Source organism: Kogia breviceps, chromosome 2, assembly GCF_026419965.1.
Source record: "Kogia breviceps isolate mKogBre1 chromosome 2, mKogBre1 haplotype 1, whole genome shotgun sequence".
Lineage (NCBI taxonomy): Eukaryota > Metazoa > Chordata > Mammalia > Artiodactyla > Physeteridae > Kogia > Kogia breviceps.
In genome coordinates this window covers 6,376,672-6,395,049 of record NC_081311.1, presented here as the reverse complement: position 1 = coordinate 6,395,049, position 18,378 = coordinate 6,376,672, and the positions used below count along the sequence as shown (strand labels likewise).

Below are 18,378 nucleotides of genomic sequence, written 5' to 3'. Positions count from 1 at the left end.
CCCAAATGCCAGGCTCCAATACTGAATCTGCGTTTTCCTGCCACAGTATCTGCAGAAAGGCTGCTCACAAACAAAGAGGCCATTAATCTGGAACAAGGGTTAAGTCCACCAGCTGGAGGGAGGGACTGACCCAGTGCTGATTCTAAGCAAGAGTGCAGGTCAGATGAGGAGTCCAAGGCTCTGCTGTGTCATTTCCAGAATCAACGGCCTCACATGGCATCTCTCCTATGGCCTTGAGAAGTCTGCCAAAATTTTAGATGTCACATAGCAGGAATCACAGGTTGTTCCCCTCCCCGTCACGGGGACATTTACTCAGGCACTCAGCAGGAGAGAGAAGATCCAAGAGACAGAGACGAGAAGCTGAGTACCGGTGCTGTTCAAGCCTCTGTCCTTAGGTGTCCCTGAGGCACTGCCACATTCTCGTCTTGGATTTCATAAGACACCCCAAGTTCCTTATCACAACGTACTTTGGCTTATGCCAGTTTGAGTGGCGTTCCTGGCACTGGCGCCCAGAAGAATTCTGTGCATCAGAAATTCTGTCACAAAGGAAGAGTGCATCAAAGTGCCACTGGGACTTAGGAAAGGCCGGGACGAAGTTAGCCCGGGGAAGGAGGATAGCTGTGCTCACACAAGGCTTGCCGTGTGCCTCGTACACGTGTGAACTACACACACGTACACATATGCAGATGGACATGGAGAAAGAGAGTGACAGCTGGACAGGACGGGAGCAGAAGATGAAGTTTCCGGCCCGGTGGGTTTTAGGACTGGGGCTTGGGCACTGTGTGCGCTGAAGTAAGAGCCCACGGAGGGGAGAAACGGAGAATCGAGACGGTGCTGGTTGGACGGTGTCGATTCTCAGTAGTCTTGGGACTTTTAGGGAATAGGGTTAAGAGTTTGGTTCTGAAGAGGAGAGAAAGGAAAGGCCTCTGTTTCACTTAATTTCACAAGGACATGCTCACAAAAGCCGGCACGTGCCCACCTCCTACCCTACACGCTACACGGAGCACTTCTGCATAAATCATCTCATTTGAACCTCTTAATAACCCCCATGATAACAAGAGGGCAGACCCTCTGTCCTCATGTTACGCAAGTCCTGAGGAGGGCGGCAGGTCTGCTGCATCTGCGTATTTCATTTACAAGAGGAGTTACACGCAGCAGCTGCAAGCATCATCGTTTTTTTTTTTCTTTCAAAACGATGAGTCAGAGTTAATCCACAGTTACATTTCCCCAAGCACAGCAGAAACTAGTTATGTGCGTACTGTCTGGGGACAAAACTAGTCACCCTCACCCTTTGCCCCCCGTGATCAGCTCTCAGCCCCGTGGAGTGAGCAGCACAGGATGGCCACGGAGAGACACGGGAAGCCTCTGCGCGGCTGTGGCTTTTGCCCTTTGCTTTTGGAAATCTTCCCTGCTCCAGGGCCGCTCTTCTTCTCGCTTCACGCCAGTCCAGCAAACAGCGGCTCTCAAGACAAGATGTCCAGGTAATCAACACGCGGTGATTCTTGGGCTTAAGAGGCGAGCCGTTTTCAAAACTGAAACCTGTTTCTTCAGGGGGTGGCCTCGAGTGGTGACTGGCCGGCCGACGACAGAAGCCCCTGGGGTCAGCGGTGAAAGACGGGAGAAATGGATGCAAGCGACACGCCCTCACCGTCTAGACTCCTTTTTTCTCAGGGACCAGAGTGAAAGCCAGGAGCAGAGGGGCTTCACTACTTGAGAGTTAAGGGACCACAGCTAAAGGGATCCTGCGGCCCTGGGTTTCCCAGGCTTTCTGGGCCGCATCACCACCACCACCACCACCACCACCACCACCACCACCACCCCCACCCCCACCCCCACTGGGGCCCCAGGCCTCCCCGCCCCCTCCGCCCCCCTCCAGGCCCCTGCCCCCACCCTTTCTAACTTGCCACACTCCTGTCACTCTGGCCATTGCTATCAAAGAAAAATGCACTCGGCCTGAGTTTGCTACAGATACTTTACCACCTTACATCACATCCTATGACTGTTTCTTTCCTCCAAGCTACTCCCTCAAGGTATATTTATCACTAGCATATTCATCCTTGCAGCTAGTTAGGAAGGGGCCGGGCCTTTTCTGGGACCTTCTCTCGGGTGGGGAAGCTCTATTGAAGCCAAGCTGGCTAGCATCCGCAGAGGCGGGCGTCCGGCTGGGACTATTTGACGTTTCTCCAGGCGATGTGCTAATCTTCCCAGGAACCTCAATGCCAAGGCCTTCTTGACATGCATTCAATTTAGGCCTCTCTTTCCCGCGTGCCTCTGAGCTTCCGCTGGAGAACAGCAACCCTTTCCCCACAAGAACAGACAGCTCCAAGGGAGGCGATGGCTCCAGAGGAAGGAGATCAATCTTAGACGAGGTAGGAGTGCACCTGGACCCTTTCCTCCTAGAGATTCCACTGCTCCTTTAGGGAGGAGTCTGGTGAAAACATTAGATTCCAAAGAGTTTCCCAAAGTAATTGATTTTCCGAAGTGTTTACTGGGAGAGTTTCAACGTAAAACTCCCTGTGGTTCTAGGGAAGGACTCGGTGCTGCTCAAGAGCATGTCGTGACCTGTCACCTGTCGTGACCTCTAGGTGAGGTCCTGACACTGCTCCTCAGGACCATCCAGGGTTGGAGTCTTGGACCGTCCACTTGGCTGCTCTTCTTGTCATGACAAACTGTCTCCACACTCTATTTTCTCTTCTACCTTCTCATGTCAAAGGTTAGCTTTCTTAGGGGACCCTCCACTTACTTAACCTACTCCAAATTCTATGCGCTGTTTTAAGAAATATTTGAGAAAGAGTAACTCTGATATAAGCTACATTTCTCAAGTGCTCATAATCCTAATGGCACCACTGGACAAAATAGGAACTGAGACAAAGCGCGGCAAAACGGTAGAAATTCTACAGTTTCCATTTTAAGCACACTCTGCTTACAAGGTCTTTTGGCTGGCTGCTCTCTTGTGCAAATTTGATAAATGCCATGAATATCGTAACACTAAGATTAATACATTGTCAAGTCACCCCCTGTGATAAACACAGTGAAAATTTTAACCATGGGCCTAACGTGTGGAAAAAATTAAGGATGTTCTCTTTTATTAATGCACGAGTGAAAACTGAACATCCACTGAAGGGCCATCAGTACTTAAACCAGAAACCGTTATACAGGGACTCGAGTACCCACTCAGTTGCGGTGAAGCTCAGCGGCGGGTCGGGAAGGAGGCAGCAGTTCCAGAGCAAACAGGGCTGGGAGTGGGCGGCGGCGAGCGGGCTGCGGCGGCGCGGGGAGCCTCGCCACTCGCCACTCGGTGGGAGCGCGTGCCCTTGAGCTTCCTCAGCCTCCCGCTCAGCATCCCGGTGGTCTCCGCGGGAGCAGCCAGGTCCCAGCCAGGTCTGCTACTAGCGGGGAGGAAGCCAGCAGCCTTCCCATGGTAGAGGGCCCTCCTCGGTGAACTTGAGGGCAGGGGGGGAGCTTCCCCAGGAGACAGACGCTCAGACTGTAATTCTAAGGCCTCAGTCTTATGTTTAACAACCGTACCCCCTTCATAGCTCCACTTACCCTTAATTACAAAAGCGTGAACTTCGAGTGGGTTTTCCCCAGGTGACGGTATGATTCATGAGGAAGGGCCGTTCGCCTACAAGTTTTCCCACCGAGAAACACGAACGCTGCCGAGGATCCTCCTCTGTTCAGTTCGGCCTTACACCCCTGCACTCCACTATCCCCCGCGCCCCTGGGTTTCTACGGGCCTGGCCCGGCCCCATCTCCCTATGTTCCAGTGGCCAAGGGCAGACACTTTTCCAGTGTCAGAACAGATATTTCCTAGAGGGTAGCTTTTTTTTTTTTTCTTAATTCTAAAAATTACTTTAGAGAATGTTTACCTCTAGTGGGGAAAATGCTCCAGGACAAACCAAAGCCCCGGGCTTGCTTGCACCACCAAGGGCCACTGCTCTTAGGACTGGGGACGGGCAAGAGGTACGAGGCTAAGGCTCAGCCAGGCGCCTGCTGACCCGCGGGCACACGGCTACCTGGTCTGTTCATGAAGTCACAGTGGCCCAAGCCAGCGATGTCGATTCTCTTCATAAAAAGCACCATGCGGGTTAGGTTGGCTTCCTGCATTTCCGCTGGCTTAAGTGGCCGCATGTCTTCGGAGGCAAACTCTTCAGAGTACAGACAGAAAAGTTTTCCTAGAAGAAACCGAGGAAAACGGTTTTAATGTTTCTGTGTTGCCTCCGGACAGGAACTTACGTGAGTTGGTTGTGGGGTCCGCAGTGCTACCTGAAGAAGACGAACCGAGAATCTGCTTGCGTATCTCTGCTTGGCTCTGGCTGATGGGCTGCATGACGAGCGAGTCTGCCCTTATTCTAGGGTTATACACCTTTAAACGAAAGACAGCATCTTCAGCATCAGCTCACTCAAGATTTCGCAGGCTCGCTGGCCCTGAAGTGACTGCCGTTTGCACACTTTACTTCACGAAATGCTCTGCTACGGACTCATTTCTTTTGTACAATATTTATTATTGTTTCGCTTGCCTTGAGATGGAAACTGCAAGAGCTTTGATAAATGGATTTAAGGGTTGTCTGCTTTCATTGTAGCTTCAATAAATATGGCAGCTCTGTATCACATGCTGAAATACAAATGCCACTTCTCAAAACACTATACTGCTGACTCGTGTGCCACGTGGAGAAAAGGATGATCATCTGACAGTGCTGCATTTCCTCAAGGTTCTATTCAAATTGACTGTGATCCCAGGGGTCTCATCTCTATTACAGATGCTGGGTTTTTCCAGTCCTATCAGCTAACACAGAAACTGCAGATGGCGCTAACAGTGATTTTTCTTAGGCGTAGTTTAAAGGTAAGTAACAACCCTGGATTCTCTGAATGGTGGACTAATTCAATAAGATCAAAATCCAAACTGGTTCCAAGGGAACCGTCCTAATGGCTGGAACTGCCCTGTCACAGCAAACAAGGATAGTTAAGAGACCCACAGTCTCCTGGGGGGCTAAAGGCCACATAACATCTAATAATGGTAAATGGATCAATACTTGGGTAGATTCTTTTCAGTTTAAATGCTATGATTTCTGGAGTCCCACTGTCTTTGAGAGTTTGAGATATCCTATTCCCATTTTTCCTAATTTTTAATTTAAGGAGAGTGATTAAAAATGTACAGACTTTTTTTAAAAAAAAATTGAGGATGGAATTTTTATCATGCAAACTATAAAGCCAAAATTTGCGAAAATTAAACTCAGTGTACTTGAAACTAATGTCTAATAAATTACCTGGAGGGAGATGCTAATTACTTTGATAAAGGGGCTCCCAAAATACTCAAGGGATGTATAGAAGAAAAGATCAGTTTAGGAGTCAAGTAATTTGCTTTAGTGGTTGTGTTTCCTTAAAGCTTTTTCCTCTGGCCCCTCAAGCAAGTTAATTTGTTTCCAGACTACCAACCTGCTAATGACACGCAGTTACACGTGCTCAAGACTTTTGTCACTGGATGCGATAGTTCTTCTTTGCACACGTGGCCAAATACAGAGAAACCCCAGACCATATAGCTCATCCTCCCTCACTTCCTGGTCAGTAAAATGGCGGGAGCCCAAGACAATCAGCGGCAGTCTATTTAACCTCCTCAACGAGAATTACCTTTCTTCTCTCCACCCCGACATCAATAGCAAACTTGACTGTGCTGCTCCAGATCGCCGATTCTCCAGAGCTAGCCGTCAACACCACCCGTCTCTGATAAACTTGGCATCTTTTTTCTGTTTCATCATTTGGCTTGAACAACGCACATTTCTCGTTTGGATACAAAGGAACAACTACCAGCTCTCCAAGATCTGGGTTTAAGTTAGATCCTTCTTGACAGATAATTTCATAGGCTTTTTCAATATCCTAGAGTAAAAGAATAACATCATCCATGAGAATAAAGTACATTACAAACAACTTTCTCCAAATTATGTAAAACTATAGACGAAAGCTGCATAATATATACAGGGAAGAAAGAAATACTCGTGTCATTTTCTATAGGTATCGTTAACTATGAAAATGAGATATAACTGCATAAGAACATGTCTTTGGGGAAATTAAATATAATTTATAAACAATTTCAGTGCTTTTAGTCCAAAATGGCTTTCCTCTTGTGAAATGTACTGTCTTTGCCTTTATGCATTCATCCTGCTATTTTCTAGCTTAGTGCAATTTCTCGTATTCATTAACAATGACAGGTGAATAAAAGTTACGCTCACGTCAGTGATGATGCATCACTGTGCTTTAATGGTGGCGGAACTCAGAATTCTAAAACCATCTCTAGGTTTCCAATCGAAGCATATATACACACACATTCCACAGTCAGGGTCACTAATCTGGGTCATGTTGAAAACTATTATTACCCATTAGCACTTTAAAAAAAGCAGAAATGCAACGAAATAGGCAGGAAATAATCACTGCTATTTATATATGTGCAAGATTCAGGAATTTAGAAATACTCTTTAAAAATGCTTCATTGTCAAATATACTGAATAAAAGAGTAAATTATGTGCCCTAAAACCACAAACAAATAAGTATATTTGTGTAAAATGCTCAAAAAGCAAGACATTTTACGCAGTACTTTTAAATTAATTTATTAATTAATTTATCTATTTATTTATTTTTGGCTGCGTTGGGTCTCCGTGGCTGCGCGCGGGCTTTCTCTAGGTGCAGCGAGCGGGGGCTACTCTTCGTTGCGGTGCGCGGGCTTCTCACTGCGGTGGCCTCTCTTGTTGTGGAACACGGGCTCTAGGCACGCGGGCTTCAGTAGTTGTGGCACGTGGGCTCAGCAGTTGTGGCTCGCGGGCGCTAGAGCACAGGCTCAGTAGTTGTGGCACACGGGCTTAGTTGCTCCGTGGCATGTGGGATCTCACCGGGCCAGGGCTCGAACTTGTGTCTCTTGCATTGGGCAGGCGGATTCTTAACCACTGCGCCACCAGGGAAGCCCCGCAGTACTTTTCTATTTCTCAAATCACAACCAGGTTTTTAGGACCTCATATAAAAAAGATGTCACCTAATGTAATTCTTACTCCTTTTAAATTTGTTTCCAAAATTTCTATTTTTTTAAGGGCCTAACTACCAGATGGGAGAAGCCCCGTTTCACTTCATTACATACATTAGATTTCACGAAAAATCTGAGTAAAAAAGATGCCCTCCCATGACTGTTAAGTCCGAGTCCACTGTCCAGCGCTCCAGCTCACCTCTCCTTCCTTCCATGCCACCTGTACAGTGGGAATGAACTAACTCAGGGGCTCTGTAAGTGGACAGATCTGCCTAGAAAAATAGTGAGGCCTCGGGTGAGGTATTGGAAGGCTACTCCTGAGCTGCTGAGAGGCCCCCAGGAAGCAGGGCAGAGGATGCCCCCTGGGGCCCACACAGCAGTTATCCTGGTACCTTCTCCTGTTCACACTTCCCTTTTCTGCAGGGTTGGTTTACTTGGGGCAGATTTTTTTTTTAACCAAGCGAAGAGCAGGATTATTGACCGTCATGAATGAAAAATTGCCAGCTGGAATAATCAGAACAAAGCTATTTCTTCCAATTTTTATAATTCTAATCACGTCATCATTTTAAGTGAGGAAAGCTTAGAAATTTCTACGGAGGAGAACAAGTCCTCGAGCTGCGTCTCCCTGCACAGGACATTCACACATTCCTCCTCGGTGGCAGGTGGTAACCTCCGCACGTGGCACTTCACCCTCCACCGCTACCCTGGAGCTGAAAGAGGAGATTCGATTCCAGCAACTCACTCACAAATTTCCAATCAAAATAACCTTCAAACTGCACTGAAATACTGCACCTAGTTTAGATTCCTCAAGCTGACAGAAAACTTTGAGGCCATAATCTTCAAAATTTAAAAAAAGTACTTAAAATATTCATTTGGTGCTTCAAACTGTTTACTCATTTCCTTCCTATTCAATGCGTTCAGAGCATTTACGTATGTGGGGGCTTTCCTACAATACCTGCAAAACTCAGGAAAACACAGCAACCGGCACTGAAGGAAGATATCTGCCCCCAAATGAAAGGCCCACAACTAGATGGAACATTTCACAGGAAAACCTTCAACCCAAGAGCATCTTCCTTGTGACAGCTTCAAGCTGCTCGATAATCTGGCTAGAGAGCGCCATTAACCTTAATTTGTTTTCTATTCAATCTATTTCACCTTTTTTTCAGGTTACAAGATGGTGATAAGGAACAACACGGTGTCAACATGCAGGGCTCCACAAAGGCTCAATTAAGCACAGGAGCCAGCGGAGCGCGCAGCTGTGGGTGTTAATTCACAGCAGGTGAGGGGCTAAGTGAACAGTGCAAGGAAACGTGAGGTACCTAACGTCCACCAAGCCACATGTGAGAGTGTTGCTGCAACTTTAAATGGATTTCCTAAGAGAGAAAGCCACAGTTAGTACACTTCTGTTAGACCGCTTGGGTTTGTTTTCCTATGACATTTAGTTGCTATGGCAGATTTTGAAGTTTTATATAGACATCAGGAAAGCTTCAAACAGCATGGGGAAAAATGATCAACAGCTGCCAACATGGATTTCGGAGCAAGACAAAACTTTACAAAAGACAAATTCCAAGACCATAGGAGAGTGTTAATCCTGACATAAGTAGTAAAAAAGAAAAAAAATCCATCAGCATACTGAACTATGTTCCGCTTTTCAGGTGGCAGATGGGGAAAAGAAACCCAGATACCACCTGTGGAATTTGGGGCTGAACTGTGAGGAAAAACACTGGTTCCCAGAGAAGGTATGCTCCAGCCGGCAGAACTGCTGCCCCACCCGCTGGGCAGCCTGCTGGGAGCCTCTGGACAAGGAGGACCCCCCCCCCCACCCCAGAGATTCCAGTGCTGGACCTGGGCCACATCAGCAGCCCCTGCCAAAATGACGGATCCTCATTCTCTGAGGCTCAGAACTGCAAACTCCGCCCAGAGCTTTCACTACACTATCACGTTCATGACTTTCAGGACTGATGGTTTCTTTTTTTTTTTTTTTTTTTTTTTTGCGGTCCGCAGGCCTCTCACTGTTGTGGCCTCTCCCGTTGCGGAGCACGGGCTCCGGACGCGCAGGCTCAGCGGCCACGGCTCACGGGTCCAGCCGCTCCGCAGCACGTGGGATCTTCCCGTACCGGGGCACGAACCCGCGTCCCCCGCATCGGCGGGCGGACTCTCAATCACTCCGCCGCCAGGGAAGCCTCTGATGGTTTCTTAATAGGAAATATCTTTCTGGTCTGACTTCGAGGAAGATTATATAATTTCCTAAGCCCTGTGGATTTTATAGTTTCTACCACTATCCTAGGTAAAAATGCACCTTCTAAAGTCTGACAATTCAGAAGTCACTATGCCATTAATTATAGCTTATATGAAACTTGTAAGAATCAAATACTTTAAGAATCAAATAGTACCCCCAATTCTGTTATGAGCTTTATGTTTCAAAAATCAATTTTGGAAGTTCTGCTCACTCTGGCTGAAGATGACTACTCATCCTCTCAGTCTTCATTACACCGTCCCCCACCCAATCCACGCCGAAATGCGTGCCTTCTTTTCACCTGGCAATTCTCACTGTCAAATGTTTCAGACTCTAATTCTGCCATTCTTCCCTTCCTTAGGCTTCAGCCAGTTACACTGAGAAGCTCTGTTTTCATAAATCCTTCTTCTGCCTCCTTAATCGTTTTGTTACTTCCCTCAGGACTTTCTTCAGTATCTTGAATCATGCGGGATTAGGGAATGATCACAGGATAAATCACTGTAATCGGCAGAAGATTTACTATTCAAGAAGCTGTGTATAATTTACACATGAAAAATTGAAAATATGCTGTAGTTACCATATATTCGAGATTCTAAATTGCTTTCTTTATGGAAACAGATAAAAATCTAACTTGTGAGAAAACTGTCTAAAGTTCCCCAAACTACAGGATCAGTTATCCTTTATGCTTTGACTATAAAGCAGAATAAATACTCCTGAAGGTACTTGTGAAGGCGTGTGAATACTTAAGACGAGGCTCTGGTAGAGAGCTGAGGTACTTGTCTTTGTTCAGCTGATGGCTCAGCCAATATCATACAGTTTCCTTTTGGTTTCTGTTTAATCACTGGAATCACTACATATCTGGGTCATGGTCTAAAAAGCCAGTGCTTTTCTTTACTCTATGAGTGAGATGACAGGTAGGGGAAAAAGGCCAGGAAATCAGTCTCTAAGGAGGAAGGTCTAAATCTTGAGATTCTGGAGGCTTTTAGATTTGGCCCACAGAACAGTAGAGAGAGAAGCAGGGCCACAGTAACTGCATTAAAAAAAAAAAATGCAACCCCAAATGACACCTTGACTCTATAAAAGCAGAAAGGGATGCTCAGCTGTACATTTCCCATTGTTCTTTTGAAAGACATTGTCAGATATCGAAGTGAAGATTTTTCTCATTCATCTTTTTAAGGAAAGTGTAGGGAGATAGCCTTCTGACTGTGCTATAAATTATATTTTCCTGCCTAACACTCCACTGACTGCTGTAGGAACATCGTGGGTACTTTTTTGTTCCCTGACTCTATGCCGAGGACTTAGCTTATGTCCCGAATCTCCAGCACACGCGCCTTCCACGAGGGAGGTGGCCGTTAAGTGTGAGATGAGTGTGTCTTCTCTACTGAGACAGTGAACAGCAAGCCTTTGGGGCAGCCCAGGATCTCGCCTTATCCCATGGAAGGAGGTCAGCTCTGGAGGTCAGCTCTGGAGGTCACCCCCAGAAATTCCTCAGAGTCCCCACCTCCCCACCCCCATTCTGTGTTTCACAACAGCTCCTGGGTTGTTTGGTTGGTTGTGTATGTATGTATGTATGTATGTATTTATGCTGTGTCTTGTGGGATGTCAGTTCCCCAACCAGGGATCGAAACCCATGCCCCCTGCTGTGGAAGCACAGAGCCCTAACCACTGGACCTCCAGGGAAGTCCCCAGTTCCTGCTTTTAGAAGCACTTCCTGGTTTGCTTTTCAGCATAGGTTTTATTTACTCTATATCAAGGATTCTTCTAAAGTAAGAAAAAAGAGGTGTGATGGAACCAAATAGCAGTCCCATCAGTTAATTAGTAAACTGAAACCTGTATGTTAGTTATTAAAAGGTTCCCAACAAGGTTAAAAGGTTCCCAATAGGTAAACTTATTACTTTCTTAGGTTAGAATGAATATTACTTACTTACTTGTTCACAGGCCAGAAAGACTACAACGTCACCCTTCTCAGCGGAGCGGTGAATCTCAAAGATAAGGCGTAAAATAGACTCAAAAGGCTCCTTCTGAGCCCCACTAAGGTACACAACCTCCACTGGGTGCTTGTTTTTCACTTCTATGAGAGGCACGTTTCCGTAATAAGAACTGAGTTTGCTGATCAGGTGAGGTGAGGAGTTAATTATGAGCTTCAGTTCCGGTCTTGCCAGTAAAACATCTTTAAGAAGTCCAAGTAACACATCAGTTGCAATGCTTCTTTCATGAATATCATCTAAGATGATGACCCCATAGCTACCCAGAAAAGGACTGGACATCATTTCTCTCTGTAACATATCATCAGTACAATACCTACAAAGAAGAAACATGAAAGTTAGAATACTCTCATGAAGAAAATCATATTTAAAAAAACTCCTAACATAAACAACAAAAATGCCTTTCCTATATCCTTTTGTCTAAATCAGGAGTTTAGATCTTTATTGGGGACCAAGATTTCTCCAAGGTGATAAAATCTACAGGCCTTCAAAATAGAAAAATACACATGAATAAATTTTAAGCACAGTTTCCATGTGTTCACAGACCCTCTAAAGACCATCCCTGAGCCCTAGGTTCCAGATCTCTCCCTTACATGTTCATTACAGATATTAACAAGAGCTACATTTAACATTTGCCCTGAGCTTTTTTAAAAAAAAAGTAATTCAGCAAAATACCCTTGTCCGGTACGAGTTCCCCCCGTTCCATCAATGTTAGAATTTTGAGTCAGAGCACACACTTCAAGAGAAAGATACACGGATGGCTGTCCTCTCTCAGGCTCACGGCCCAGTGAGTCCACGAGAAGGACTCTGTCAACGGCACATTGTGGGAGATGACGTCACCAGGGTGTTAGCAACAACGAGTTGGAAATGTCGCCCAAATAATAACCACACGAAAGCATATAAAAAGTAACCGCCTATTTGAGGGCAGTGTTCCTGGAGAAGGAATGGGTCATTCGTGATTTTCATGGACTTCCACTAGTTCTTGGGGTGTATTGAAAAATAATAGTAAAAATAAATACCTAATAGTCAGCCAGCACCATACAAACATCATCTTTCTGACACTATTTACATATCTACCTATATTATTCCTTGAGGAAACCAATTTCCTAAGTTTTCTACCGATTTAAGGTATTTATTTTATGTGTCCCTGTCTATGGCAGGTCTGAAACTGCTATTCTTAGAACGGCCTGCTTGCAAGGTCGGCCCTTGGCTGGCATTTGGGAACTTAGATTTGGGAGGGTTCTCACCATTCCCAGAACTGATGCTTACTGTTTGTAACACGGTCTAACCTGCTTTCCTTCTGGGAGTGTGGAACTTTAGAAGACCGTAGGAGGCCGAGGGTGCCTATGTGACCAGCCCCCAGTGAATACCTAGGCACAGAGTCTCTAAGGAGTTTCCTTAAACTCGCTGCTACAACTCACAGCTGGAGGAACTAAGCATATCTCGGGTGAGTCCGCTGGGAGGTGCTCTCAGACGCCTGCGCCTGGTGTCCTCTGGACCCCACGCCTTGCACCATTTCCCTTCGCTGACTTTGCTTTGTATCCTTTCGCTTCAGTAAATCTGAGCTGTGGATTAACTATATACTGAACCTTACCAGTCTTCCTAGCAAATCATCAAACCTAGGGGTGGTCTTGGAGACTCTGAAACAGTCCTCAATTGACCCTTTTCAAGGAAGAAAGAAAAAGGAGAAAAGGTTTATAAGTTCCTAGAGTGCGCCAGCCATTGTGCTGATAGACTAGTTCTCATTTAACCTGTAGAATAAATCTTCAAGGTAGACATTACTATCCCATTATTTGTAAATGAGGAAACAGGTTCAGAAAGGTTAAGTACCCTGCATAAAGTCATAAAGCCAGGGAGAGAGTCAAGATTTAAGCCTGAATGTCTATTACATCTCATGCCACTGTCAAATTATAAAGACGGGTCCCTTGGCCGCCATGGATTGGTAACAAAGCCCATGTTCTCCATCTCTGCACCTTGATGAGATCAGAACATTTGCTCTCTGCCCTACTCCTACACTTGTTCTCATTCTGTGTCTGTCTTACCAAAAGAGCAATGATAAGTTGCTGATTATTCCTTTTCTCAAACTTAAGAAAGAAAATATACTGAATACTACAATATTATACTTCGTGCAAGATGCAGACAAACAGAGATGCATCAAAATCTAGGTTTCAGGTCATCTTCTGCTGAGGGTAATTAGTATGATATAATGATATAAGTACTATTGCCTCTTGTCTGAAAAGAAGTTGTTTTAATCTATGCTACTTCCTTAATGTTATTCCCTTCTGAGCAAAACTCATCTAAGCACTTATCTGATAGGAAGAAATGCTTCCTCTCTGCCAGGCAGAGGAGGTGTGTGTGCTATGTAAATACATCCAGGCTTAATTAAAAAGGGAGAAGATGTGACTCAGCTAAAACTCTAGGAGACTCAGCAAGCTAGACCTAGCCTTCCGCATGATTATATAAAACTAAGGGACTACTGGAGATCCACCCTAAAACTTACCATACAAACCTCTAGTTTTCTACATAAGACAGATCTATTTCTTACCTTTATATTAATAAGATCATGCATACAGTGCTTAAGAAAATACTGTTCCTGATAACTATTTAAAAAGATGGATACATTTTGGAAGTGTAATTTATTTTTAAGATTTATTTTTATTTATTTATTTTTGGCTGCATTGGGTCTTTGTTGCCGTGTGCAGGCTTTCTCTAGTTGTGGCGAGTGGGGGCTACTCTTTGCTGCGGTGCGTAGTTGAAGTGCACGGGCCCAGCTGCTCCGCGGCATGTGGGATCCTCCCAGACCAGGGCTCGAACCCACGTCCCCTGCATCGGCAGGCAGATTCCTAACCACTGCGCCACCAGGGACGTCCCTGGAAGTGTAACTTATATTCTAAATTCTTAAGACTGAAATTTTGAAAGCTAAGACTATAGGAAAGTTTTATTAATATTTTCTGAACTTATATGTATTGAATTTGATCTTAAAAATTTGAGTAATTTCTAAAAAATTCTGTGTTCTAGAGGGTCCATATTTGAAATGTATGTCACTTCCACAAGGTATTGTGATATCTAGTTCAGAAAGACTATTTTAGGTATATAATATTCAGGTATCCACTGTTTTGAAAAAGGCCAGAAAAAAGCTTACAGAAGAACTAAGCTGTTCTATAAAGAATGCAGAAAAATGGTAGTGGCATAAAGGTTATATTTACTAAGTACCTATTGTGTCCCCCACAGACTAGATGCTAAGGAGTTACGAAGAAAATGAAAAAGACAATATCAAATACAGAACACTACCTTCTGTAATCAACAGTCACCCTTAGATCCTCTTATTTAAATAGCTATTCAATCTAAGCTTATCAAAAATTATGGCAATGGGCTTCCCTGGTGGCGCAGTGGTTGAGAATCCGCCTGCCGATGCAGGAGACACGGGTTCGTGCCCTGGTCCGGGAAGATCCCACATGCCGCGGAGCAACTAAGCCCGTGAGCCATGGCCGCTGAGCCTGTGCGTCTGGAGCCTGTGCTCCGCAACGGGAGAGGCCACAACAGTGAGAGGCCCGCATACCGCAAAAAAAAAAAAAAAAAAAAAAAAAATTATGGCTAGCACGTGTCTCCAAGGAAATGAATGCGGCCGGAATGTACCTTTTCACCCCAGTCACCCAAATCGCTCACAGATGCATCGAGCTCCCACACACCAGTCATGGGCAGCAGCTCCCTGAGTCCTAACAACAACCCTGTGAGCTGGTGTGTCAACCACTGCATTTCACGGAGGAGGAAGCGTAAGCAGAGAGGCTGGGGGACTTGTGCAAGGTGACGGGTGGGTGGGTGGCGGAGACACTCACTTTACAGCCACGCCGCCTGCTCTGCAGAGCACAGAGCACCAGGAGGAAAATAAGGGACGACTTTCTTTTCTCTTACCATACAGAGCTTTTCACTACCTTTGACCCCTTTGCTGCAACTCAAACCCTGTGAGCAATAAGTCAGGGTATCTGCTGAATCTGCACTGGCTGGGGGATATCAGGGTGGAAAGTGCAGCGTCCCAGCAACAAGAGCGACTGTAAAGTGCAGACGAGAGGACCGGGCAGCCCGGCAGAGGCGGAAGGAAGCAGAACCCGCAGTGGCCAAAGGAGGCTGCTAGTTTCCCTCCACCTTCTAAGGTGTACCTGCGGTTCAGCTCCTCCACACCTGAAGGCTATTTTCTACATTAAGAAAGCAAAGCTACATGCAGATCAGAGCTAAAAGCATTTTCAGCAGAAACTGTAGTCCTTCCTTTGGCTGTTAGGATCGGATGCTCGCGGGGTCTTCACCAGAAAGCAATGAACGCCAAGTCCCAACACACAAGAGATGCTTAAAAAGGTGCGATGTGTCTTTGACCTACTCTGATGACATTACTGGGTGTGGCTCCACAATTATTTATCTCTATGACTTTCTAAAAAAAAAAAAAAATATATATATATATATATATATATGCACACGATCCATAGAAATAAGACAAAAACATCGTAAGATTTCATTTTAAAAGTGACTACATCCAAGAGTCCTTTTCAAAAGGTTTCCAAAGTCTAGTCCATCCTTTAATTAAAACCATGACCACTGGAGAGGTCTCTTCAAAATGTAAAGGATGAAGAATGAATCTGCTAGGCGTGGGGATCCTTCACCCTTTCGGGGTTGCATGGCCTGTCCTGTCCAACTCTCCAACTAGTCTGTGAGTTCCCCAAAGCAGGGAGGTGTTTACGCTTATTTGTATCACTATTGGACCATGTGAATAATAAATAATCGATAAACACATACAATGACTCAGGGACACCATGGCCAGCATAACAGAAGGTCACATATATTCCAGGAGTTCAGGTCATAGCGCTACTGATTGGAAGATTCCCTACGGCGTAACACCAGCCTGAAGACCGAGGTCTTCTCTTTTTGAAGATAACATTTGAAAAATGTTAAAAGCAGCTTAGTACAAACCAAATGAGTTACGCAGGCTTTCTGAAGGGGAGAAGAACTGCACCGGAGTCTGCGGCAGCCAGCTGGGGCCAGGCACTCGTCTTTCCTTCTGTTATCAAGTGTGTTAAACATCCTCCATGGGACAAGCATGTCAGATGCCGGGGATACGAGTGTGCAGAAACCAGCCCTGCTATACTGTGCCGTGCCGTGCCGTGCTCTGCCGTGCTACGTCACAGCATCCCTGTTACACTAGCGTAGGACGTCCCCAGTGATGTGCCAGGGCACTGTGGCGTGCCCGAGTGGGTTAGAGACACACAGGTGCACTGAGGCTGAGATACTTGTCTCCTCAGACCCTGGGGCAGTCGGGCAGGGCCTGGGGCGGCTGAAGCCCTGAGGGGGTCGCGTCTTTGGCTGCAAAGCAGCTCTGACCATTTCCTTAACGTGCCGTAAGATACTCTCACTTTCACTGGCGGCTGTGATAGAAAACTGCTTGAGAAACTGGCCCAGAGCAGTGATTTTCTTGACTTCTCTTTTTCCTTCTGTTAAGCTCTTGGAAACCACCGTGTAAAGGAAACCTCAGAACTGCGGTAGCTACTGAGAAGGGTCCTTGGAGCCTGCAAGAATCTCAAAACTAGAGTTTGAAAAACACTGACCTACACTGCCAGGATGAAGGCTGAGACCAAGTTTTACAGGAGCCCAGCAGAGACTTTTCTAATTTACACTACGGGAGGGTCAGGGAAGCTTTCCTGGAGCAGGTGACCTCCGCATGGGATCTTGGATGACGGGGAGGAATTAGCCGAGCCCGGAAGAGGCACAGACATTCCATGTGGGGGAAAGATCATGTGTCAAGGCACATGGCACACAGAGGACCCCGTGAGTCAACACAGCTGGCACGAGAGCATATGGACCCACTATGAGGCGGAGCTCCAGAAGCACAGATTGAAGGTCTCTGGCGCCACCGTAACAAGTCATGACTTTTTCCTGAGGATTACGGGGCGATACGGAAGAAGTTTAGACTCGGAATCCCTGACGGTGCCAAGGTGGGAAAATGACTGGTGCACGTCAGGCTGGTGACAGAGTGACGAGGTACTACCACACGTTACAGGTGTGTAAAGCAGAGAACGCAAGAACACGCTCTTCTGGGACGGCAGAGTACAAGCCAGGAGTCATCAGGTAGAGCAGATGAAAGCCCCCGAGACCAACCTCAAGATCGTTTCACTGGAGCAGCAGTTCTCAAAAGGAATCATGTAGCCGACTTCATGACCGATGTTAACATCCATTTCGTCTGCCACCCGGAGGGCGAGCTGGACCACAGACTGCTTGTGGACCTGTGTGCACACCACGCCCCCGTGCTGGTAGCGGATGGAAAGGCAATATTCAGCACACCACTGAGGAACCTTTAACGGGGACAAATGAGACAGGATCAGCCCCGCTAAGAAAACACCACCGCCACCACCAAAAACCCTCCAAGGGGTCAGCTTATAAATGATCTGTTTCCTTCCACCAGTGAATCGCTGGTGGGCTGCATTACAGCTTAGTGAGTGAAACTGAAGAATCTGTGTTTATGCATAGAGTTAGTACTAGTAAACAAAGTTAGGGATAAACAGGAGTTAGCAGGGACTGTAAAAGTTAGACTCCCAGACGAAAAAAAAAGGAAGATAAAAATAAAAGGCAAAGTAAAAAAAAAAATTTTTAACCTCAGCTGTTCTGAAAAGACTAATGTATTTAAGATTATTATTTTCTTTCTGGTTAAAAGAAAGCACCATCAAAGATATGGCTTCTGGTATTAACTTTTATGCTTTAAGCAATGTAAATATTAAATAGCGAGTAGTTCAAAATTAAAACATTTACATTTAAATCTAAATGACCATAACAAAATAACCAGATAAGCCTACTTTACATTTCCCTGGCAATGAAAGCTAAAATACACTGGCATTTATCATCTAAATACAATGAAAAATAAGCTCAGTGAGATAATTAACCAATCCATCCAGATTTGGAAAGAGCCAATTCCAAGACTGCTCTTGAGTTATTTATTTTTAAATCCTTTTACTGAAAGTGTATTATGGTTCAATTGATTTTAAAGAGTTCATTTGCATAAGAATTATTATAGTAGAAAGTACTGAATTCATTTGTATGCTGGAATCTTAGGGCACTGTCAGTAAGTTACGCTTTGTTACATGTATTTTTAAAATAAATCATTCTGAGTG

The 18,378-nt window shown here is 45.5% G+C and overlaps 1 protein-coding gene across 2 annotated transcripts in view; it reads right to left on the bottom strand.

Annotated features, from left to right (window-relative positions):
* DHX32 (DEAH-box helicase 32 (putative)) overlaps positions 1 to 18,378 on the bottom strand; it is a 55,350-nt gene that overhangs the window by 13,372 nt on the left and 23,600 nt on the right. For both annotated transcript variants that reach the window (XM_059053855.2, XM_059053856.2), the window contains 5 exons: positions 17,372 to 17,565; positions 11,174 to 11,546; positions 5,629 to 5,874; positions 4,267 to 4,366; positions 4,017 to 4,175 (listed from right to left, as the gene is read on the bottom strand). In XM_059053855.2, the coding sequence (XP_058909838.1) occupies positions 4,017 to 4,175; positions 4,267 to 4,366; positions 5,629 to 5,874; positions 11,174 to 11,546; positions 17,372 to 17,565 (1,072 nt within the window). The remainder of the gene's footprint in view (positions 1 to 4,016; positions 4,176 to 4,266; positions 4,367 to 5,628; positions 5,875 to 11,173; positions 11,547 to 17,371; positions 17,566 to 18,378) is intronic.